At 48.3% G+C, this 26095-nt stretch overlaps 1 protein-coding gene across 1 annotated transcript in view; it reads left to right on the top strand.

Annotated features, from left to right (window-relative positions):
- The window catches only part of DDX58 (DExD/H-box helicase 58), a 117803-nt gene that overhangs the window by 77246 nt on the left and 14462 nt on the right, over window positions 1-26095 (top strand). The window contains exon 18 of the mRNA XM_040417249.1: window positions 5808-5959. Coding sequence (XP_040273183.1) covers window positions 5808-5959 — 152 coding nt within the window. The remainder of the gene's footprint in view (window positions 1-5807; window positions 5960-26095) is intronic.

Raw genomic sequence — 26095 nt, 5'->3', positions numbered from 1 at the left:
AGGGTCAGATGAGGATGTGGTCTCGCCTGAGGGTCAGTCATCCAAACTGTCCTCCATGGTGGATAATTTTATTACGGCGGTTATGGAGACATTGCAGGTTGAGGATCCTGCACCGTCGTCTGCCAGCTCAGGCTTTTTCTTTAGAAGGTCCCGTCGCCTGCACAAGTGTTTCCCCAACCACCAGGAGTTGGATTCTTCTCTTGCCAAGGAGTGGAATTTTCCTGATAGACATTTTGCTTTGCCAAAACGCTTAAAGAGGACCTTTCACCTGAAAATGCAAGTTAAACTAAAGATATACCCTTACTTGCCGGCCCCCGGTGGTGCTTATTCAGTTCTTCATTTTGCACTCAGTGCCCTCGTTTTTCCGCGATGCCCCCCGCAATATTTCCCGCCTTCTATGCTAAAGAGCCATTCGGCTCAACTGGGCGGGCCTACAAAAGTTCTCCCAGGCGTGTCTTTCTTCTCCCTGGCACGGAGCGCATCCAATCAGCACGCTCGGCTCTTAGCCAGGGAGAAGAAGTTCCAGTTCTTGCGAGATTCGCGAGAACTGGAGCGATTTCATCCATCCTGAGCCGGCGCCATCTTGGATTCCCGCGGCGAGCATTGGAGCAGGCGGCGGCGGCTCAGAATGGATGAAATCGCTCCAGTTCTCGCGAATCTCGCAAGAACTGGAGCTTCTTCTCCCTGGCTAAGAGCCGAGCGCGCTGATTGGATGCGCTCCGTGCCAGGGAGAAGAAAGACACGCCCGGGAGAACTTTTGCAGTCCCGCCCAGTTGAGCCGAATGGCTCATTAGCATAGAAGGCGGGAAATATTGCGGGGGGCACCACGGACAAACGGGGGCACTGAGTGCAAAATGAAGAACTGAATAAGCACCACCGGGGGCCGTCAAGTAAGGGTATATCTTTAGTTTAACTTGCATTTTCAGGTGAAAGGTCCTCTTTAAACAACCTTTATCCACTTCCGGAGGATTTGACTAAGAAATGGTCGTCCTCACCTATAGTGGACCCACCCGTTTCCCACTTGGCTAAGCATACTACCTTGCTAATAGCGGATGGGGCTTCCTTCTCTGATATCAGGGATAAGAAACTGGAAGCATTTGCAGAGTCTTCCTTTTAAGCAGTGGGCACAGCACTGCAGCCGGTATTTGCCTCGACATGGGTGAGCAAGGGGATGGGTGTGGGCGAATAATTTACGTAAGGGTCTCGACTCTGGATTCCCCTCGGGGGAATTAGCAGATGTGGCTCTGCAGCTCTCTCATGCCAGTGTATATATTTGTGACTCATCTTTGGACGCGGCCAGGCTTATGGGCCGCTTGTCTGCCTTGTTGGTAGCTATCCGCCGTACCCTATGGCTCTCCTGCTGGGCGGCGGATAATGCTTCAAAGCGGACCCTGACAACCCTCTCCTTTACCGGCAGCAGACTCTTTGGTAAGAGCCTGGATGAGATCATTTTAGACGCTACAGGTGGTAAGAGCACTCATTTACCACAGAACAGGTGTCTAATAGGTCAAAAAAGCGGAAGCCTTTTTTTCTCCCCTTTCAGAGTTTTTCCAGCCCCAAGAGGGCGTCTAACAAGTCAGCCACAGATCAGAAGCGCAAACCTTCCTTCAAGCCTCGCCCTTCCTGGCGTCCCTGTCAACAGGGCTCCAAGTCCTATAACCCAAGAACTCCCTCCCTCTCTTCGGGTGGGTGCCCGGCTTCATTTGTTTCGGTATGTCTGGCTGGCTCACATCTCGGATGTGTGGGTGAGGGAGGTCATTGCAGAGGGCTACAAGCTGGAATTCAAGTCTTCCCCTACATCCCGTTTTTTTCGGTCGTCACTTCCGGCCTCTCCCTCAGTCGCAAATTCTTTTTTTTTAGGCGATTCGCATGCTACTGCGGCAAGGGGTGATTGTTCCGGTTACTGCACAAGACCGTTTTCGGGGGTTTTACTCCAATCTCTTTGTGATTCCCAAAAAAGAGGGGACAGTCCGTCCCGTTCTGGACCAAAAGGCTCTCAACTGTTTCCTTCGTGTTCGCAGTTTCCGGATGGAGTCCCTGAGATCGGTCATTGCGTCCATGGAACCGGGGGAGTACTTGTCATCGATAGACATCAAGGATGCTTATCTTCACGTGCCCATCTGCGTCAGTCATCAGAGGTTTCTCCGGTTTGCAATGGGTCCATTTAACTTCCAGTTTGTAGCCCTCCCGTTCGGCCTGGCCACGGCTCCCAGGGTCTTTTGGCAGCAGTCATGGCCCTGCTCCATGCCAGGGGTATCGTGGCGTTCCCTTACTTAGACGACATCCTGGTGAAGGGTCCGTCATTCCGGGGGACGGCGGACAGTCTTACCATAGTTCTGGACACCCTGGAACGCTTTGGATGGATCCTGAACAGGCAGAAGTCCTGTCTTTATCCAATGCAGCGGCTGACTTATCTGGGCATGGTGCTCGACACATTTCAGGCCAAGGTGTTCTTGCTGCCGGAGAAGCTATCCGCGCTCCGTCTTCAGGTTCTTCCCTTGTTGCGGCCAGGTCTTATTCCCATTCGTCGCAGCATGCGGGCTCTGGGTCACATGGTCTCTGCCTTCGAAGCAGTTCCCTATACTCCGTTCCATACCAGAACGCTTCAGTGAGCCATTCTGTCTAGCTGGGACAGTTCCCCAGCCTCCCTGGATCGGCCCATGCGTCTCTCTGCCTTGACCCTCCGGGCCCTCAGATTGTGGTTGGTCTCTCCGATGTTGACGTCAGGCCGCTCGTTCCTTCATCTCCGGTGGACGGTTTTAACAACGAACGCAAGCCTCAGGGGTTGGGGGGAGTGTTGAAGAATCTCTCTGTTCAAGGAGTATGGTAATGCGAGGAACGCACGGCAGCCATGGCAGAGTCGGCGCTGATTCTCAGATGGGTGGAGAAACATGTTCTGGCGATGTCGGCAGTTCACAATCCCAGCGTCGAGAACTGGATCGCCGACTTCCTCAGCCGGGAGCGTCTTAATTCCAGTGAGTGGGCTCTTCACCCGCAGGTCTTTCGAGTCATCTGCGAGAGGAGGGGTCGACCGGACGTGGATCTCATGGCCTCCCGCTTCAACAACAAGGTCGAGGACTTCGTGGCATGGTCCAGGGACTGGCGTGCAATGCGCTGGTAAATCCGTGGAGTCGGTTAACATTTCCTTACGTGTTCCCGCCTCTTCCTCTCATTCCGCGTCTCCTCCGGAAGATCAGGTCCGAAGGACTGCCCGTCATTCTCGTGGCCCCTGATTGGCCACGCCGGGTGTGGCACGCGTCTCTAGTCGTCCTTCTCTCTGATGAACCCTGGCGGCTTCCTCTTCGGGAGGATCTCCTGTCACAGGGACCAATCTTCCACCCGAATTTATTAGAGTCGCTACATTTCACAGCATGGCTGTTGAAGCCGCCATACTAAAGGCTCAGGATTTTTCGGATGCAGTGGTGCAGACCATGATTCGGACCAGAAAGCCGCTGTCTTCCCGAATCTATCACCGGACCTGGAAGTCCTACTTTGGGTGGTGCGAGCGGCAGCAGCTGTCTCCCATTCAGTTCTTCTTGCCACGTCTCTTGTCTTTCCTGCAGTCGGGCATGGACTTGGGGCTGGCTCTCAGCTCCCTCAAAGGGCAAGTTTCAGCTCTCTCTATTAATTTTCAGCAGAACTTGGCTTCTCTTTCGGCGGTTCAGACTTTTCTACAGGGGGTGGCGCATGCTGCGCCCCCTTTCCATCCTCCGTTGGATCCTTGGGATCTTAATTTAGTGCTCAACGCTCTCCAGTCTTCACCGTTTGAGCCTTTACAGCAGGTGTCGCTTCGCTTCCTGTCCTACAAGGTGGCGTTTTTGGTGGCTATCACTTCCATCTGTAGGGTTTCGGAACTCGCGGATCTGTCATATCGGTCGCCTTTCCTGGTCCTATATCAGGATAAGGTAGTCCTTCGTCCTGTTCAGGCCTTCCTTCCGAAGGTGGTGTCGGCATTCCATCTAAATGAGGAGATTATTCTCCCTTCTTTTTGTCCGGACCCGGCTCATCCTCGGGAGAGGTCACTCCACACTGGATTTGGTATGGGCCGTTCGAGTCTATCTGTCACAGACGGCGGATTCCCTGTTGGTGATTCCAGAAGGGCCGAGATGAGGGCTGGCAGCATTGAAGGCTTCTATTCCCTGATGGATTAGTTTGGCCATTGTGGAAGCATACCGTGTTAAGGACCGGGATCCACGGTTCCGGGTGACTGCTCATTCGGCTCGGGCAGTGGGAGCCTCTTGGGCGGTGCATCACGGGGCTTCGGCTCTTCAGGTATGCAAGGCGGCGACCTGGTCGTCCTTGCACACCTTTTCCAAGTTTTACAGAGTGCACACCTTCGCGTCGGCTGACACGTCTCTGGGGTGTAGATAGTTGCAGACGGCGGTCCTCTGATTGGCAGGAGGGTTCTTGGTTATGCCCACCCTTGGGGACTGCTCTGTAACGTCCCATGGTCAAGCCTGTGTCCCCCAATGATACGGATGAGAAAACTAGATTTTTGTACTTACCGTAAAATCTGTTTCTCTTCCGTTCATTGGGGGACACAGCTCCCACCCATTCTTTGTTTATGGGCCTCGTTGGGCCTGTATGGTTCTGGGTTTGTACATACTTTGGTTTTCCTGTTTTGTCTTGCTTCTCCTACTGCTCCAACTGATTTAGCTTAGTCCCTGTAGGAAGGGTATAGCTGAAGGGGAGGAGCTTACACTTTTTTGTGCTTAGTGTCCGCCTCCTAGCAGCAACAGCTATACCCATGGTCAAGCCTGTGTCCCCCAATGAATGGAAGAGAAACAGATTTTACGGTAAGTACAAAAATTTTGTTTTTGCTTGTGAATGACTGGGTGAATTCTATTATGCAACCCAGCATTTTGCTCAGGGTATCTGTCACTGGTTTATGCTACTCTCAGTGCAGTATTAAACTGGTGACAGATTTCCTTTTATAGGGGTACAATGTGTAAAATAAGAAAAAAAAAAAGAATGGCATCACTAGCCCAAACTGCAGCTTTTCTTGCCCCAATCCAGACAACTGTACACTATATATAAACTGCATAAAATAACTGTAATGGAAAGGGGACAACATTTAAATAAAAAGGATTTTACTTGCACTTTGTGCTATTAATAAAAAATAGAAAAATATGAAAACTGACTTTTTATGTAACAAGTATTAAAAAAAACTATAAAAATGACATAGGAATAAAGCCCCATGTTTCATAAAAAAATGCTAAAATTATTTAAAAAACTGAATGATAAAAAAAAAGTTATTGTTTTCGAGGCTGAACAAAAGCAAAAATGTGTCCCTGTCCTGTCATGAATTGATTAAGGGCATGTCTCATGAAGACACTCTGTTTCCAAATTTTTTTGAAAACCAAATTATATTTTTAAAATAAGTGTTTTTATTGTGAAAAGATAGTAAGATATTAAAAATTATCTATATTTTTAGTCTGCCATACAAAAAGCTGGGATGGCATTGGTAGATTTCAGCATGATTGACAGGCCTCTCCCTATTTGCCTATATCAGGGATGTTCAACCTGCGCCCTGCAGCTGTTGCAAAACTACAATTCCCAGCATGCCCTAATAGCTGTAGGCTGTCCAGGCATGCTGGGAGTTGTAGTTTTGCAACAGCTGGAGGGCCGCAGGTTGAGCATCCCTGGCCTATATAACCACAATGAGGAGTGTTTAAACCCGCAGACACCCTCCCTAGCTACAGCTGTCAGTAGGTAGACCATTTACAGACTATAGAGAGGTGATGCTGTACAATGCAGTTTGTAGGTCCATAGTCAACATATATGTGCATTTTATTTTTGCCATGTAGGTCGAGGCAGAGCAAAGGACAGCAAGTGCTTTCTAATCACAAGTAAGAGAGAGCAGACTGTTAGAGAAAAAAATAACGTATTATGTGAGATTATGATGAACGAAGCTGTTGCCCAAGTGCAGAAAGAGGACAAGGAGGACTTTCTAAAACAGGTAACATTAATTACGCAAATTAAGGTGACGCCAACCTGTTTTGGCTATTACAGCCCTTTGTGAGCCTAGGTAACATTTACTGTATTATGGAGTATCACATGTGGATTTGTTTTTAGATTATACTGTATGTGAACCTTCACTTGTATATTAAAGGGAACCTGTCCCTGGGATATTGTGTATAGAGCTGAGGACATGGGTTGCTAGATGGCCGCTAGCACATCCGCAATACCCAGTCCCCATAGCTCTGTGTGCTTTTATTGTGTAAAAAAAACGTTGATACATATGCAAATTACCCTGAGATGAGTCCTGTCCCTGGACTCATCTCACGGACAGGACTCATCTCAGGTTCATTTGCATATGTATCAAATCGACAATAAAAGCACACAGAGCTATGGGGACTGGGTATTGCGGATGTGCTAGCGGCGATCTAGCAACCCATGTCCTCAGCTCTATACACAAAATCCCGGAGACAGGTTCCCTTTAACTAAATTGCCCTCTGTAAGTCTTTTTCACACCGGTCAGTTCTGTGCAGGGTTTTATAGGTGTTCGCCTGGCCATACACCTCCTGCACCTCTGGCAGTGTGGGGAAGGATTATTTAATACATGGATGTGTTGGGTTTGTCAAAGCAAGATCCCTTCATTATTAATGGGTATGCATTTCACACATGGGAACAGCACATTTCTCTAATTATTTACAAATAGTCATTCAGACTAACTGCCTTATTTTAACTTATGTCCTTGTTACTTATTGTTAAAACATAACTTTTAATTATCACTATATATAAAATTAATAATGGACCAATTAAATCTTGTTAAAACTCGCATTGTTTTTTTCCGTTTATTTCTTTAGTATATAAGCCCTGTTATTCCCACAGTGCTACTACTAGCCTGGGACTGTGAGGTGCTGATCCTTGCGCGCTAGTTTCAGCTCACTCTTATCTACATGTATCTCTGTCCCTCATGGCTGCTAATTTATTAACTAAATCTTGTACTCCAAGATGCTTCACTCCTGCTCTAAAAACCCTCAAACACTGCCCCCCGACATGTTTCGCCAGACAATCCGGCGTCTTCAGGGGAACGGGCAGTGAGTGTTTGAGAAATGTGGGATGGGTCTTTTAAAGCCTCCCATGCTGACATCATAGGTACCTTGTCTGTATTATGCTGACCGTAACTACGGCTTTTCAATGTGTATTTTGCTTTAAATGCTGCTATTGGAGCGCTCTCCTGTTTCTCCTCCCTTAGGCAATGACTCACCTATCCCTCCGTGCTGCTCGTAAGCATGTCTTGCAGCGCATGTCAGTGGACTTAGACTCCGCTCGTCTTCATCCACTGACTGCGCATGCTCCAGGACTTAGAAGAAAATCAATGTGTCTTCACTTCTGCGCATGACTCTGGACTTGGCTTCCTCGCTCATAGCTTGCTCTAACCATACATTCTTTGATACTTAGTTTTATTATCTTCCAATTGTATAATAATGTCTACAATGATACAGTAAAAGGGGTTATAAATAGTATTATCAATAGTACATCCATTCTCACTTTATCAGCTAATTTTAATACTTTCCACATATTTTTATCCATTTATTCCATTAATTAGTGTCGACTTTTTATGAATTATATCTATGTTCGTTTTTTATATATATCATTTTGTCTTCTATCATGATTGGTATTTTTTTCATCATCTGTCTGTCATCTTGAAGGACACAAAAGATGCTTTAGTCAGGATGCAGGACATACAAGCTAGTGAAACTACGTTAATTGCAAGCCTGGATGTGGAGGCTCTGTATACTAGCATCCAACATCATTTGGGACTACAAGCAATTAATTACTACCTTAGCGCAAAGGGAATACACTTTCGGGAACACAATAATTTTGTCCTTACATTGTTACAATTTTTGTTAACCCACAATTATTTCATTTTTGATGGAAAATATTATTTACAGACCACTGGCACTGCAATGGGCACGATATGCTCGTCGAGTTTTGCAAATTTATTTTTAGGGTGGTGGGAAGAAAGAATAGTATTCACGGAAGAGCACATTAAGTTCACTAAGCACGTCACATTTTGGCGCCGATATATTGATTAGGGATCGACCGATATTGATTTTTTAGGGCCGATACCGATAATTTGTGAACTTTCAGGCCGATAGCCGATAATTTATACCGATATTCTGGGAATTTTCATTTTTGGGAAAAAAAAAACATTTCCTACACAAATCTGCTGAAAATTAATATGTTTATTGTTAACGTGTATTTTTTTTTTTTTTGTAAATCTTTCTTTTTCATTTATACTTAATATTTTTTTTTTTTTTTTACTAACTTTTAGCCCCCTTAGGGACTAGAACCCTTGTCCTATTCACCCTGATAGAGATCTATCAGGGTGAATAGGATCTCACACTGTCCCTGCTGCTCTGTGCTTTGTGCACACAGCAGCAGGGAGCTGAACATGGCAGCCAGGGCTTCAATAGCGTCCTGGCTGCCATGGTAACCGATCGGAGCCCCAGGATTACACTGCTGGGGCTCCGATCGGAGGAGCAGGGGAGAGGGGATCCTGTGGCCACTGCCACCAATGAGTAATACTGGGGGGCGGGGGCTTGGGTGGGGGGCGCACTGCGCCACCAATGATTAATACTGGGGGGCTTGGGGGGGCGCACTGCGCCACCAATTTAGATAAGTCTTTCATTCATTCATATACAGGAGGCGGGAGCTGGCTGCAGAATCACATAGCCGGCTCCCGACCTCTATGAGCGGTAGCTGCGATCCGCGGCACCTAAGGGGTTAACTACCGCAGATCGCAGCTACAGCTCATAGAGGTCGGGAGCCGGCTATGTGATTCTGCAGCCTCCTGTATATGAATTAATGAAAGACTTATCTTCATTGGTGGAGCGGTGGCCACAGCCCCGCCCCTCCTCTTGTCCTCTCTCCTTTAATTGGCGGCAGCAGCAGCACAGAGGGAGGGAGATACTGCTTCCTTCTCCCCTGTGCTGCGGAGGGAACACAGAGAGCGCTGTCAGCAGCGCGTTCTGTGTTCCCAATACGTTATCGGTATATCGGCAAAATAGATGCCGATACCGATAACGTTCAAAATCCTCAATATCGGCCGATAATATCGGTAAAACCAATAATCGGTCGATCCCTAATATTGATGATATTTTGATTTTGTGGGAAGGCACTGAAAAGGATTTTGTTCAGTTTGTGAGAGTCCTGAATGATAATACGGTTGGTCTCAAGTTCACTGCAGAGATACATTTAAAAAAACCTTAATTTTCTAGATCTAGTTTTAGCCCTGCAGCCTGTAGTATCTCAACTCAAGTGTACAGAAAAGCTACATCAACAAATAGCTTTCTCCATTGGGAGAGCTATCACCCCCTGACCCTAAAGAAGGGAGTTCCTGTGGGCCAGTACTTGCGAGCAAAAAGAAATTGCTCAAGCAATGAACGTATTTAACGGGAGAGTGAGTTGTTATATAAAAGATTCCTGGCATGAGGATATCCGAAAAAGGTACTACATAAGGCATATAGAAGAGCGAAAACAACTGATAGAACAACCCTTTTGCAGAATCAACAACAGCAGAATGAAAAAAATATATATAGTACGCGCCAGCCCAGAGGAGACACATAATGGGTAAATAGACTCTGTATATGATATGTATTGGACATTTATATTGTGGGGATTCTCTGGTAGTTAGGATAAGCGGGCGCAGTACAGAGGCAAAATACAAGTTCGTAATTCAAACTTCAGTGTTATTTGCACATGATGCCAAAAACAAAACGTCACTTTTGCAGTGTTGGTGTTATTTCACACCCAATGTCAAGTAAATATAACAAAAGTCCCCTTGGTGGCAGTTCTGCCTCAGAAAGTTCAAATACAGGCTTTAGACGGCCTGTTTCCCTGACACACGGGTCTCCGCTCTCCAGCCCAGCACAGGCCTCAGATCCCAGCACACAGACCTCCTGAGCTCCACTGTCAGACAGAGGTAATCCTCTCCACCTGGCAGTGCTGGCTGGTTTAATGCCTGGCAAAACCTGGCCTGGAACGTGTGGAGTAGTCACCCACCCAGCACTTTGACTACTCCCAGTAAGAGCCGTCCTGGATCAGCTATTACAGCCATGCTAAGTACCAAGGTGTCAAACAGCAACTGCTGCTGACACATAAAAATCGGCTCTTACTCCACCGAAGCCAGGAACCTCGGTGACACGTACCTATCATCCACGATGATTCCTTGTACCTTCTTACATACACACCCCCTTTGTTCAACCCTGAGGGGGTGAACACATACCATACAGTATACTCGGGGCAGGGCATCCGCATTTCCCTGCAACCGGCCTGCCCTGTGTTCTACGGAGAACGTAAAGTTTTGTAAGGACAGGAACCACCTGGTGACTCGGGCATTTCTCTCTTTGACCTGGCTCATCCACTTGAGAGGGCAGTGGTCAGTCACCAGGCGGAATGTTCTCCCCAACAAATAATAGCGGAGAGACTCAAGTGCCCACTTGATAGCCAGGCACTCTCTCTCCACTATACTATACTGGGGAGAGCTTACGGCTGAGCAAGACAACGCAATGCTCCTCCCCGTTGACTTGCTGAGACAGTACAGCACCGAAGCCTACTTCAGAGGCATCAGTCTGTACTATATACTCCCTTTTGAAGCTGGGCGTCACCAAAACCGGGGACCCGCACAGGGCCGACTTCAAAGCGGAGAAAGCCTCTTCCGCCCGATCATCCCAGCGAACCATCACTGACTTGTGTCCCTTCAAGAGCCCTGTCTATGGCGCGGCCACTGTAGCAAAGTGAGGGACAAACCTTATGTAATATCCCACCATTCCCAGAAATGACTTTACTTGCCTAGTGGTGACAGGTCGGGGCCAATTTTGTATTGCCTCTATTTTGTTCACTTCGGGTTTGATGACTTCGCGCCCAATGACTTACCCCAAGTACTTAGTCTCCTCTAACCCTATAGCACATTTTTTGGGGTTAGCGGTTAGTCCCGCCTTCCGAAGGGAGTCCACTACAGCCTGCACTTTGGGTAGGTGACTTTTCCAATCAGTACTGAGGATGACAATATCGTCCAGTTAAGCTGAAGCGTACCGACGATGTGGACGCAGCACAATGTCCATAAGCCGTTGAAAAGTGGCGGGGGCACCATGCAGACCAAAAGGTAGCACCTTGTACTGATACAGCCCTTCAGGTGTGATGAAGGCAGTTTTCTCTTTGGCAGCCTCCATTAAGGGCACCTGCCAGTACCCTTTCGTATTGGGATACGCATCGAATTTGTAAATGTCGTTCAGTTTACGAAAATCGTTACAGAACCGCAACGTCCCGTCTGGCTTGGGTATTAAGACTATAGGTCTGGCCCACTCACTTTCAGACTTCTCAATGACATCTAGTTGCAGCATTAACTGCACTTCCTCTGAGATGGCTTGTTACCGAGCCTCGGGTACCCAGTATGGTTTTAACTGGACTGTGGCCTGAGGTTCCGTGACAATGTCATGATGGATTGTAAAGGTGCGTCCAGGGAGGTCCGAGAACACATCCGTGTTCCGAATATCGAACTCCCTGGCCTCCTGAGCCTGTTTAGAGGAGAGGCTGTCAGCAGCTTTTACGGCGGCAACCGCTTCCCTTGCATCAGACAAAGGGGCCGGAACCTCTTCCCCTAGAAAACCCGGACGCTGGCTATCTTCCACAGAGGTCTCCCTATACTTCCACGGCTTAAGTAAATTAACATGGTAGATCTGTTCTGGCTTTCGCTGCCCTGGCTGCTGTACCTTGTAGTTCACATCTCCAACTTTCTCAAGTACCTCGTAGGGCCACTGCCACCTAGCCAGGAACTTACTGTGCACGGTCGGTACCAGAACCAAAACCTGATCACCCGTGTTAAAGGGCTTCTGTCACCCCACTAAACTTTTTTTTTTTTTTGTGTACTTATAATCCCTATCCTGCCATATTGCCATACATTATGTTATTAATAATTTTCGTTCAGTAGATTTAGCAAAAAACATACTTTTATGATATGCTAATTACCTTTCTACCAGCAAGTAGGGCGTCTACTTGCTGGTAGCAGCCGCAGAAAACCGCCCCCTCCTTCTGTTGATTGACAGGGCCAGCCGCGATCTCCTCCTCCGGCCGGCCCTGTCAGCGTTTCAAAAACCGTGCGCCTGTGTTGATTCGGCGCAGACGCTCTGAGATAAGGAGGCTCGTCTCCTCAGCACTCCCTCAGTGCGCCTGCGCCGATGACGTCACCGAAAGAGAAGACGTCATCATATATCCTGCTGAACCACAAAATGGGGGAACACCGACTCTGCCCCAGCTTGTTGTGGTTCACATCTACTATTGATAAATTTTCCTAGGCTCGGGATAGGGTGGGGTCCCGGTGTTGTGCAGTACCAAAATTATCCCCGGAGATATTGAGGTCTGCCAGCTCAGGCCCCGGTGGCAAGTCCTCCACGTCTCCCACCATTACAATCAATGGGGTTGTCTCTCCCCCTCTTCCACCGAAGTGGAGGTCACCCCTACTGCTGGCCCTTCGGCCTCGGGTTCCCAGGGTTCTGGCCTCCCCCCGGAGCAGGGCCACCCTGTCTCATGGGTATCAGTCACTTTCGTAGCAGGCCACAGTGCCGGGAAACCAGGGAAGTCTCTCCCTATTACAAGTTTGGAGTGTAAGTTTGTGGCAACTGCCACTTCGCGAGTCCACCTACCGGCCCCCTTGGTTAGAGACACCAGGGCGGTGGGATAGTCTTTTAAGTCCCCATGAATGCACATGACCCCAACTTTCCGGCCAGTATACTCAGCGGACTGTACCAGGGGAGCCCTTACTAGAGACACGAGACTCCCTGAGTCCAACGGGGCCTCCACTGAAGTGTCTCCCACTTTCACCGGGCACAAGTGATTTAGAATTTCTGGGGTACCCGCTGCACACAGCTTCCTGGCATATAACGACTGACGGAAGCCATAGTTCGTGTCCATGGGTTCCACCTGATGTGGACAGTCAGATCGTAAATAGCCAGGCTCCCGACACCGCCAGCAGACTATCGGAGCTGGGTCCATGGGGGGTACATCCCGGGCGGGTTTGGTTGACACAAGTCGCCGGGTCTGGGGTGGAGATTTACGGGATTTGACTGCCCTCTCCCAAAAGAACCCCCCTGTAGATTCCGGGTAGCCTCATAGCGTTCCACCAGGTCGACCATCTCAAGGGCATTACCTGGAGAGACCTGGCCGATCTATTGCTGGAGAGGGGATGGCAAAGCACTCCAGAACATATCAGCCAATATTCTATCCAGAATAGCCACGGGACTCAGCACCTCAGGCTGTAGCCACTTTTGCAAAAGGTGGAGTAAGTCATAATACTGGGGTCTCGCGGGCTCAGCCGGCTTAAACCCCCACTGATGTACCCGCTGGGCCTGGACCAACACATTCTCCCCCAGTCTTGCCAAAATCTCTCCCTTCACTTTTTGGTAGTCGGCCGCTTGATTGTCCGGCAAGTGGAAATACACCCGCTGGAAATCGGATGCCAGGAACGGAGCGACGACCTCAGCCCACTGGTTTAGGGGTAGCTTCTCCCTTGTGGCCACTTTCTCGTACATCGCCAGGTAGGTTTTGATGTCGTCTGCAGGTGTCATCTTAGGAATCGCCGCATGGACTGCCTTCCTGACATCGTGGACGCTCGGGGTTGCTCCTGCTGTCTGCAAAGCCATCACGTGTTGTAGCAGCAACTGGTTGGTCTCTTTCTGCTGCTTGTTAGCCTCCCATTGTTGCAGGTTTGTCTCTCGCTGCTGCAGATTAGCCTCCATGAGGGCCTTCACAACAGCCTCCATTTTGTCGTGGGACACGGGTTGTAATACCACTTGTTTGATGTATAACATACAACCGTGCCCAAAAATGCAAAACAAAAAATATTTCGGTGTTCACGCCAGCCTCACTGCTTATGCACACATCCTCCACCAATTGTGGGGATTCGCTCTGGTAGTTAGGATAAGCGGGCGCAGTACAAAGTTCAAACTTCAGTGTTTATTCACACATGATGGCAAAAACAAAATGTCACTTTTGCAGTGTTGGTGTTACCTCACACCCAATGGCAAGTTAATATAACAAAAGTCACCTTGGTGGCAGTTCTGCCTCAGAAAGTTCAAATACAGGCTTTAGACGGCCTGTTCCCGCTCTCCAGCCCAGCACAGGCCTCAGTTCCCAGCACACAGACCTCCTGAGCTCCACTTTCAGACAGAGGTTATCCTCTCCACCTGGCACTGCTGGCTGGTTTTATGCCTGGCAAAACCCGACCTGGAATGTGGGGAGTAGTCACCCACCCAGCACTTTGACTACTCCCAGTAAGAGACGTCCCGGATGAGCTATTATAGCCATGCTAAGTACCAAGGTGTCAAACAGCAACTGCTGCTGACACATAAAAATCGGCTCTTACTCCACCGAGGCCAGGAACCTCTGTGACACGTACCCATCATCCACGATGATTCCTTGTACCTTCTTACAATATGCACTACGCACTTGCACTTTATTATTATGTATATGTGGGATTGAGTCACCATTTGTGTCTCCTGATGTGGATGTCGCCTTTTTCCTTGCACTTGGTATGTATGGACTGTGATTTATAAATTGTGTCAATAAATTATATTTATATTTCATGCGGTCTGGTAATTTTTAATTGGCACATATGCAGCAAGAAGAAGCCAAATGGATCTATCGTTTGAAAAGTCTGGCCAAGTATGGGCTGAATAAAGGGTTTACCTTCACCTCATTTCTCTAAGGGTCCATTCACACGTCCGTTTTTTCAGGAACAGATCTGGACCAGATCTGGACCCATTCATTTTCAACGGGTCCTGGAAAAAATCAGACATTGAGCTGTCCGTTTTTTTCCAGGACCCATTGAAAATGAATGGGTCCAGATCTGGTCCAGATCTGTTCCTGAAAAAACGGAACAGATCAGGAAAGAAAAAACGGACGTGTGAATGGACCCTTATACCGTAGTAACGTCATTATGTCACAACCCTAAGTAAAGGAAATGTTAGGGAAAAACAGAGATTATTTTTCAAGTATACAAGTATAAATATAAAACAATGTGGTAATGGCAGGCCTCCCTATGTTTTCTCCCTCCTTTTTCTTTTTTTTTTCTTTTTCTTTTATTTCCCCTCTTTCCATCTTTAAAAAAAGGATTGTAGTCCAAGCTTATAGTGAGAACACCGAAGTAGTCTTCCTAACAATACCAACATAGTTATTGTGCTATCTGCTCTCAAATCACTCTATGATATATTATTATTATTATTATCTATTTTTCTTAAGATTGATTCCATTACATTAATTATTTGTAGTATTGACACTAAAATGAAGGAACGAGTATAAAAATAATAAAAATTAAAAATAATTGAAAAACTAACAAATTAGAAATATGAATTAAAGGTTATATCCTTTTGAAATAATTAATGATGAGATACTTATAAATATATATAATCATGTGGGTATTTTCTTATATAGTAATTTTATTAAAAATAATATAAAAAATATATTTAAAAAATATATATAAAAACATCTAAAAAATAAATATAATAAAAATAAATAAAAACAAAAAATATTAAGAACTAGACAGAAAGCTGCATATATAAATAAATAAAAATATATAAAAAGAAAATAAAACAATAAAAATAAATAAAAACCAAAAATATTAAGAACTACAGTCGTGGCCAAAAGTTTTGAGAATGACAAAAATATTAGTTTTCACAAAGTTTGCTGCTAAACTGCATTTATATCTTTGTTTCAGTTGTTTCTGTGATGTAGTGAAATATAATTACACGCACTTCATACGTTTCAAAGGCTTTTATCGACAATTACATGACATTTATGCAAAGAGTCAGTATTTGCAGTGTTGGCCCTTTTTTTTCAGGACCTCTGCAATTCGACTGGGCATGCTCTCAATCAACTTCTGGGTCAATTCCTGACTGATAGCAAGCAACCCTTTTGCAATCCTACAGGCTCACCTGAGTCAGAGGACAGCTGGCTGGAGGTGGAGCCCAGTGGCAAGGACCGCAGGCAGGTTGTAGTTGCAGGAAGTCAGGCAGAGGCGTAATCGGTTAGAAGGCGGTGGGTCAGGGCAGGCGGCAGTGAGCGTGGTCAGACAATCCGGATCGGGAACGGTGGAAGCAGTTCAGTTGGTAGGGACAAGCAGAAGAGTAGTCGGGGACAATTCCAAGGTCGGCAGCAGTCAAGTTGGTGGCAGTAGCAACAGAGGAACAGCAGTAGATGCAGCAGGATCAAGTCCAGAAGAACAATAACCAGCAGGAATCTGGTGCAAGAGGCTGGGCTTATAAAGAGGAAGTAGCAGGTGCAAGGAATCACAGAGATTAACACGGCAAGGCTGGAACAAGGTAGATCAAAGAGTTCAGTAGAAGGAAATGTCCAGAAGGGTTGGTAGTCTAGTGGCGGCTAGAGCTACTGCCTGGGACATGGCTGGTCACTGGTTCGAATCCTGACAGTACTCCCCCCCTTTCAAGGTGACCTCCGGGCACCGCAGATGATGGTTTATCGGGATGTCTTTGGTGGAAAGATTTTACCAGTCTGGGGGCATGGACATTTTCCTCCGGCTCCCAGGAGTTATCCTCGGGGAAATAGCCCTTCCACCCAACTAGATACTGCAGCCTTCCACGGTGGAGTCTGGAGTCAAGGATCTTGGCCACAGTGTATTCCTCCTGGTCTTGTACTCTTACCGGAGGAGGAGGAGGAGGGGGGTGGCGGCCTGGGAAAGTGTTCTCAACATGTGGTTTCAGGAGAGAGCAGTGGAAAACCGGGTGCACTCGGATGGAGTCGGGAAGGTCGAGTCGGAAGGTGACTTCGTTGATTCGAGCCGTGATCCGGAAAGGACCCATGTATTTTTGGCCCAACTTCCGGGAGGGAACCTTTGGGCTTAGGTTTCTGGTGGAGAGCCACACCTTGTCCCCTACCTGGAATTCCGGAGCGAGTTTGCGGTGTTTATCCGCTGCCTGCTTGAAGCGGCTCTGGGCTCGATGTAGATTGTCCCGAATATTTTCCTGTGCCTGTTGTAGACTTGCAAGACGTTCGGCCACAGCTGGGACTGTGGTGGAAATGGGCAAGTGAGGGATGAAGGTTGGGTGTAGGCCGGTGTTAGCGTAGAACTGTGCTCCGCATTGTTATAGGCGAACTCGGCCGTAGAGAGGTGGTCCAGCCAGTCGTCCTGCAGATGGGTGACGAAACAGCGCAAATACTGCTCGAGGGTTTGATTCGTTCTCTCGGTCTGCCCATTGGATTGGGGGTGGAACGCAGAAGACAGGTTCACCTTGATCCCAAGGGCTTGACAGAAGTTTCTCCAGAACCTGGAAGTGAACTGTACTCCCCGATCCGAAACAACATCGTCCGGGGCCCCATGTAGCCTAAAAACCTCTCGGAGTACGAGATCGGCCGTCTGTTTGGCGGTAGGTAGGCCCTTGCAGGGGATGAAGTGGGCCATTTTGGTGAGACGGTCGACGACGACCAGAACGGTGTTCATGCCTTTGGAGGGAGGAAGTTCCACAATAAAGTCCATGGAGATTGAACCCCAGGGGCGGGAGGGAACCGGGAGTGGACATAGCAAGCCCACGGGGGAGGAGCGGGGGGTCTTGTTGCGGGCGCACATCGTGCATGAGGAGACAAACCTCTCGGTATCTTTTCTGTAAGTTGGCCACCAGAAGAAACGGGAGAGGAGCTCCTGGGTCCTTCTGATACCCAGATGGCCGGCCGGTTTGGAATCGTGGTTGAGTTCAAGTACGTCAAGTCGTGCAGATTCTGGTACGTACAACTGCTGATCCCGGTACAACCAGTAGCCACCCTTGAGAGTAAGGTTTACAGCTCCAGGTGGGTAGGTGAGGAGGTGATCGTTCTCATACCCTTCCTTGAGGGAACCCAGGAGTTCCCTCAAGTAGGTGGCTCCTATGATGCTTCTGTCGGGAAGGATACCGGCCGGAGCCTCATTGATCTGAGAGGGTTCAGAGAACATCCTTGAGAGAGCATCCGCTTTGCCGTTCTTCCACCCAGGGCGATAGGAGATAACAAAATTGAATCTGGAGAAAAACAGACTCCACCTTGCCTGTCTGGCGGTGAGTCTCTTGGCGCTGCGGATAAACTCTAGGTTCCGGTGGTCAGTGAGTCTCTTGGCGCTGCGGATAAACTCTAGGTTCCGGTGGTCAGTGTATACAGAGATGGGATTATGGGCCCCCTCCAGCAAGTGTCTCCACTCGGTGAAAGCGTCCTTGATTGCCAGCAGTTCCTTATTCCCGATGTCGTAATTCCGTTCAGCGGGGGACATCTGGCGGGAGAAGAAAGCGCAAGGGTGTAGGAGCATCTTTTACCCTGAACGTTGAGACAGAATTGCGCCCACCGCAGCGTCGGAGGCGTCCACCTCGACCGTAAATGGTAATTCAGGGTTTGGGTGGGCCAGGATCGGGGCAGAGGTGAAGAGGGACTTCAGTTTAGCAAAGGCCTCCTGTGCCTCCGGAGTCCACACGAAGGGGACAGTCTTTTTTGTTAGTTGAGTGATTTGGGGGATGATTTTCGAAAAGTTCCTGATGAACTTCCGATAAAAGTTTGCAAAACCTACAAACCTCTGGACCTCCTTTTCGTTCTTCGGGGCGGGCCACTCAGTCACGGCCTGGATCTTCCGGGGATCCATACTTAAGCCCTCCGGTGAAATAATATAGCCGAGGAATTGGGTGGAAGTCTGTTCAAATTCGCACTTCTCCAGTTTAATATAGAGAGACTGTTCACGGAGTTTCTGTAGCACCCTGCGGACATGCCCACAATGTTGTTCAGGGTCTTCTGAGAAAATCAAAATATCGTCCAGATATGCTACCACAAATTGGTCAAGCATGTCCCTGAGGACGTCGTTGATAAAATGTTGGAAGGTAGCAGGGGCATTGCAGAGGCCGAAAGGCATGACCAGATACTCAAAGTGACCATAGCGGGTTCGGAAGGCGGTTTTCCACTCGTCCCCCGGGCGAATTCGGACCAGGTTGTAGGCTCCTCGGAGATCGAGCTTAGTGAAGACTTTTGCCGCCCGAAGTCTCTCAAAAAGTTCAGAAATCAGGGGGAGAGGGTACCGGTTCTTCACAGTAACGTTGTTGAGCTTTCGATAATCTATGCAAGGGCGTAGAGAAGAGTCTTTTTTCTCCACGAAGAAGAAAGGGGCCCCTGCAGGGGATGTGGAAGGTCGGATAAAACCTTTTTTTAGATTTTCGTCTAAGTACTCCTTCAGGGCCTTTAGTTCCGGCTCGGAGAGGGAGTATATACTGCCGAAGGGTATTTCGGCTCCAGGTAGCAGCTCAATCGGGCAGTCATAAGGCCGATGCGGGGGCAGTTTGTCTGCATTTCTTTTGTCACAGACATCCTGGAACTCCAGATATTGAGGGGGTAAAAGCTCCTTGGTGGATAGTCCGAATATGGTAGGTTCTTCGGGCGGAGAAGGGACGGATTCACGTAAACCGTTCTGAGAACAAAAGTCAGAGCGGAACCGTATGCAGCGGGCATCCCAGTCCACCGAGGGGTTGTGGGTTTCCAACCAAGGGATGCCTAGGATCACCGGAAACTTAGGGGAGGTGATCAGGGAGAAGTGAATGGTTTCCTGATGATCGGGTTTGACGAGAAGTTGAAGATCAGCGGTCTGGTGCGTAACCGGCCCAGAAGAGAGCGGGGTCCCATCGACGGTTTCCAGATCGATGGGGGCTGCCCTGGTTACCAGTGGTATGTTGTTCTCATGGGCGAAGGTCAAGTCCATGAAATTTCCGCCGGCCCCCGAGTCAAGCATTGCGGAGCAGGGAAGCTGTCGTTCCCCAATAGTGATAAGGATGGGAACAATGAAGTGGGACCCGGTACCTGTAGTGTCCATGGTTTCAGAGGCCAAGGGTGAAATTGTAGCTTGTTGTAATTCCCGTAATTCAGTGACAGCAATGGTTCGGCAAGTCTTATTGGGGCACCTAATAGCGAAGTGCCCTGGCTCGCCACAGTAAAGGCAGAGGCCTGCGGCCAGTCGTCTCTCCTTTTCAGCAGCCGATAGAGTCTTGCGCAGTGTGTCGACCTGCATCGGTTCGGTGGAGGGTTGGTGAGCCGGCTGAGTCATTGGAGTGAAAGGGTACGCGGGCCTGTTATCTAAGGACCAGAGTCTTTCTCTCCTTCTTTCCGCGAGTCTCCGGTCAATTCGGATGCACAGTTGGACGAAGTCATCCAGATCGTCTGGGGCGTCTACCCTGGCGAGCTCATCCTTTATAAGTTCAGAGAGTCCGCGGCGAAATTGACTTTTCTGAGCAGCGGGGTTCCAGGTGGTGTCCGTGACCCAGCGGCGGAACTCGGAGGTATACTCGGCTACAGAGCGTCTTCCCTGCGGTAGACTGTGCAGCCTAGCCTCGGCAGTCGCGCAGCGGTTAGGGTCGTCGAAGACTTGGCTCATGGCTGCGGTGAAGTTGTCTAGATTATTTAATAAGGGACTGTGGGACTCCACATATGGGGATGCCCATGCCAGGGCCTCGTCAGTTAGAAGGTTAATGATGAACAGGATCTTCTTTCTGTCCGAGGAAAAGGAGCCCGGCTGCATCTAAAAGTAGATACAGCACTGGTTGAGGAACCCCCGAAACTGGCTCCGATCGCCGTTAAACTTTGACGGGAGAGGCATGCGGGAGTCTGTGACCGCGCTGCATACGTCCAGTAGTTGACGCTGTAAGTCGATAATTTCCCTCTGTTGGCTCTGGATTGCGCCTTGAAGTTGAGCCATTTCCTTTTGGGCAGAGGTGCCAAACTCCTGAAGTTCGGAGACTTGTTTGCGCAGGGTGGCCATCGCGGACTCCATTTTTAGGCTGGTTATTCTGTTGCAATCCTACAGGCTCACATGAGTCAGAGGACAGCTGGCTGGAGGTGGAGCCCAGTGGCAAGGACCGCAGGCAGGTTGTAGTTGCAGGAAGTCAGGCAGAGGCGTAATCGGTTAGCAGGCGGTGGGTCAGGGCAGGCGGCAGTGAGCGTGGTCAGACAATCCGGATCGGGAACGGTGGAAGCAGTTCAGTTGGTAGGGACAAGCAGAAGAGTAGTCGGGGACAATTCCAAGGTCGGCAGCAGTCAAGTTGGTGGCAGTAGCAACAGAGGAACAGCAGTAGATGCAGCAGGATCAAGTCCAGAAGAACAATAACCAGCAGGGATCTGGTGCAAGAGGCTGGGCTTATAAAGAGGAAGTAGCAGGTGCAAGGAATCACAGAGATTAACAAAGCAAGGCTGGAACAAGGTAGATCAAAGAGTTCAGTAGAAGGAAATGTCCAGAAGGGTTGGTAGTCTAGTGGCTAGAGCTACTGCCTGGGACATGGCTGGTCACTGGTTCGAATCCTGACAAACCCATTCTTTCATAATCACTTCTTGGAGTTTGTCAGAATTAGTGGGTTTTTGTTTGTCCACCCGCCTCTTGAGGATTGACCACAAGTTCTCAATGGGATTAAGATCTGGGGAGTTTCCAGGCCATGGACCCAAAATGTCAACGTTTTGGTCCCCGAGCCACTTAGTTATCACTTTTGCCTTATGGCACGGTGCTCCATCATGCTGGAAAATGCATTGTTTTTCACCAAACTGTTGTTGGATTGTTGGAAGAAGTTGCTGTTGGAGGGTGTTTTGGTACCATTCTTTATTCATGGCTGTGTTTTTGGGCAAAATTGTGAGTGAGCCCACTCCCTTGGATGAGAAGCAACCCCACACATGAATGGTCTCAGGATGCTTTACTGTTGGCATGACACAGGACTGATGGTAGCGCTCACCTTTTCTTCTCTGGACAAGCCTTTTTCCAGATGCCCCAAACAATCGGAAAGAGGCTTCATCGGAGAATATGACTTTGCCCCAGTCCTCAGCAGTCCATTCACCATACTTTCTGCAGAAGATCAATCTGTCCCTGATGTTTTTTTTGGACAGAAGTGGCTTCTTTGCTGCCCTTCTTGACACCAGGCCATCTTCCAAAAGTCTTGGCCTCACTGTGCGTGCAGATGCCCTCACACCTGCCTGCTGCCATTCCTGAGCAAGCTCTGCACTGATGGCACTCCGAGACTGCAGCTGAATCCTCTTTAGGAGACGATCCTGGCGCTTGCTGGACTTTCTTGGACGCCCTGAAGCCTTCTTAACAAGAATTGAACCTCTTTCCTTGAAGTTCTTGATGATCCTATAAATTGTTGATTGAGGTGCAATCTTAGTAGCCACAATATCCTTGCCTGTGAAGCCATTTTTATGCAACGCAATGATGGCTGCACGCGTTTCTTTGCAGGTCACGATGGTTAACAATGGAAAAACAATGATTACAAGCATCACCCTCCATTTAAGGGCTCATTCAGACGGCCGTATGCTGTCCGCAAAAATACTGAATGCTATCCGTTTTTTTGCGGATCCGCAAAAAAACGGATCTGCAAAAAACGGATAGCATTCAGTATTTTTGCGGACCCATAGACTTCAATGGGGCCATGTCCTGATTTTCACGGACAAGTATAGGACATGTTTCATTTTTTTTGCGGATCCGCAAAAAAACGGATAGCATTCAGTATTTTTGCGGACAGCATACGGCCGTCTGAATGAGCCCTAACATGTCAAGTCTGCCATTTTAACCCAATCAGCCTGACATAATGATCTCCAGCCTTGTGCTCGTCAACATTCTCACCTGAGTTAACAAGACGATTACTGAAATGATCTCAGCAGGTCCTTTAATGACAATAGTGAAATGCAGTGGAAAGTTTTTATTTGGGATTAACCACCTCCGGACCGCTGTACGCACAGACGCGTCCTGGAGGTGGTTGATTCATTCCTCCTGGACGCGCCGGCGCGTCCTCTCGCGAGACGCGAGATTTCCTGTGAACGCGCGCACACAGGCGCGCGCTCACAGGAACGGAAGGTAAGAGAGTTGATCTCCAGCCTGCCAGCGGCGATCGTTCGCTGGCAGGCTGGAGATGTGTTTTTTTTAACCCCTAACAGGTATATTAGACGCTGTTTTGATAACAGCGTCTAATATACCTGCTACCTGGTCCTCTGGTGGTCCCATTTGTTTGGATCGACCACCAGAGGACACAGGTAGCTCAGTAAAGTCCCACCAAGCACCACTACACTACACTACACCCCCCCCCCCGTCACTTATTAACCCCTTATTAGCCCCTGATCACCCCTAATCACCCCTGATCACCCCATATAGACTCCCTGATCACCCCCCTGTCATTGATTACCCCCCTGTCATTGATCAACCCCCTGTAAAGCTCCATTCAGATGTCCGCATGATTTTTACGGATCCACTGATAGATGGATCGGATCCGCAAAACGCATCCGGACGTCTGAATGAAGCCTTACAGGGGCATGATCAATGACTGTGGTTATCACCCCATATAGACTCCCTGATCACCCCCCTGTCATTGATCACCCCCCTGTCATTGATTACCCCCCTGTAAAGCTCCATTCAGACGTCCGCATGATTTTTACGGATCCACTGATAGATGGATCGGATCCGCAAAACGCATCCGGACGTCTGAATGAAGCCTTACAGGGGCATGATCAATGACTGTGGTGATCACCCCATATAGACTCCCTGATCACCCCCCTGTAAAGCTCCATTCAGATGTCCGCATGATTTTTACGGATCCACTGATAGATGGATCGGATCCGCAAAACGCATCCGGACGTCTGAATGAAGCCTTACAGGGGCATGATCAATGACTGTGGTTATCACCCCATATAGACTCCCTGATCACCCCCCTGTCATTGATTACCCCCCTGTAAAGCTCCATTCAGACGTCCGCATGATTTTTACGGATCCACTGATAGATGGATCGGATCCGCAAAACGCATCCGGACGTCTGAATGAAGCCTTACAGGGGCGTGATCAATGACTGTGGTGATCACCCCATATAGACTCCCTGATCAACCCCCTGTCATTGATTACCCCCCTGTCATTGATCACCCCCCTGTAAAGCTCCATTCAGACGTCCGCATGATTTTTACGGATCCACTGATAGATGGATCGGATCCGCAAAACGCATCCGGACGTCTGAATGAAGCCTTACAGGGGCGTGATCAATGACTGTGGTGATCACCCCATATAGACTCCCTGATCAACCCCCTGTCATTGATTACCCCCCTGTCATTGATCACCCCCCTGTAAAGCTCCATTCAGACGTCCGCATGATTTTTACGGATCCACTGATAGATGGATCGGATCCGCAAAACGCATCCGGACGTCTGAATGAAGCCTTACAGGGGCATGATCAATGACTGTGGTTATCACCCCATATAGACTCCCTGATCACCCCCCTGTCATTGATTACCCCCCTGTAAAGCTCCATTCAGACGTCCGCATGATTTTTACGGATCCACTGATAGATGGATCGGATCCGCAAAACGCATCCGGACGTCTGAATGAAGCCTTACACGGGCGTGATCAATGACTGTGGTTATCACCCCATATAGACTCCCTGATCACCCCCCTGTCATTGATCACCCCCCCTGTCATTGATCACCCCCCCTGTCATTGATCACCCCCCCTGTCATTGATCACCCCCCTGTCATTGATCACCCCCCTGTCATTGATCAACCCCCTGTCATTGATCAACCCCCCTGTCATTGATCAACCCCCTGTCATTGATCACCCCCCTGTAAGGCTCCATTCAGACATTTTTTTGGCCCAAGTTAGCGGAATTATTATTTTTTTTTCTTACAAAGTCTCATATTCCACTAACTTGTGACAAAAAATAAAATCTCACATGAACTCACCATACCCCTCACGGAATCCAAATGCGTAAAATTTTTTAGACATTTATATTCCAGACTTCTTCTCACGCTTTAGGGCCCCTAGAATGCCAGGGCAGTATAAATACCCCACATGTGACCCCATTTCGGAAAGAAGACACCCCCAGGTATTCCGTGAGGGGCATATTGAGTCCATGAAAGATTGAAATTTTTGTCCCAAGTTAGCGGAACGGGAGACTTTGTGAGAAAAAAATAAAAAATATCAATTTCCGCTAACTTGTGGCAAAAAAAAAAAATTTCTATGAACTCGCCATGCCCCTCATTGAATACCTTGGGGTGTCTTCTTTCCAAAATGGGGTCACATGTGGGGTATTTATACTGCCCTGGCATTCTAGGGGCCCCAAAGCGTGAGAAGAAGTCTGGTATCCAAATGTCTAAAAATGCCCTCCTAAAAGGAATTTGGGCCCCTTTGCGCATCTAGGCTGCAAAAAAGTGTCACACATCTGGTATCGCCGTACTCAGGAGAAGTTGGGGAATGTGTTTTGGGGTGTCATTTTACATATACCCATGCTGGGTGAGATAAATATCTTGGTCAAATGCCAACTTTGTATAAAAAAATGGGAAAAGTTGTCTTTTGCCAAGATATTTCTCTCACCCAGCATGGGTATATGTAAAAAGACACCCCAAAACACATTCCCCAACTTCTCCTGAGTACGGAGATACCACATGTGTGGCACTTTTTTGCAGCCTAGGTGGGCAAAGGGGCCCATATTCCAAAGAGCACCTTTTGGATTTCACTGGTCATTTACCTACTTACCACACATTAGGGCCCCTGGAAAATGCCAGGGCAGTATAACTACCCCACAAGTGACCCCATTTTGGAAAGAAGACACCCCAAGGTATTCCGTGAGGGGCATGGCGAGTTCCTAGAATTTTTTATTTTTTGTCACAAGTTAGTGGAAAATGATGAATTGTTTTATATTTTTTTTTTTTTCATACAAAGTCTCATATTCCACTAACTTGTGACAAAAAATAAAAACTTCCATGAACTCACTATGCCCATCAGCGAATACCTTGGGGTCTCTTCTTTCCAAAATGGGGTCACTTGTGGGGTAGTTATACTGCCCTGGCATTCTAGGGGCCCAAATGTGTGGTAAGGAGTTTGAAATCAAATTCTGTAAAAAATGACGAGTGAAATCCGAAAGGTGCTCTTAGGAATATGGGCCCCTTTGCCCACCTAGGCTGCAAAAAAGTGTCACACATCTGGTATCTCCGTATTCAGGAGAAGTTGGGGAATGTGTTTTGGGGTGTCTTTTTACATATACCCATGCTGGGTGAGAGAAATATCTTGGCGAAAGACAACTTTTCCCATTTTTTTATACAAAGTTGGCATTTGACCAAGATATTTATC

The sequence above is a fragment of the Bufo bufo genome, chromosome 2 (assembly GCF_905171765.1).
Source record: "Bufo bufo chromosome 2, aBufBuf1.1, whole genome shotgun sequence".
NCBI lineage: Eukaryota > Metazoa > Chordata > Amphibia > Anura > Bufonidae > Bufo > Bufo bufo.
Note: the sequence above shows the minus strand (reverse complement) of the source record. Positions and strands in the feature narration are given on the sequence as shown.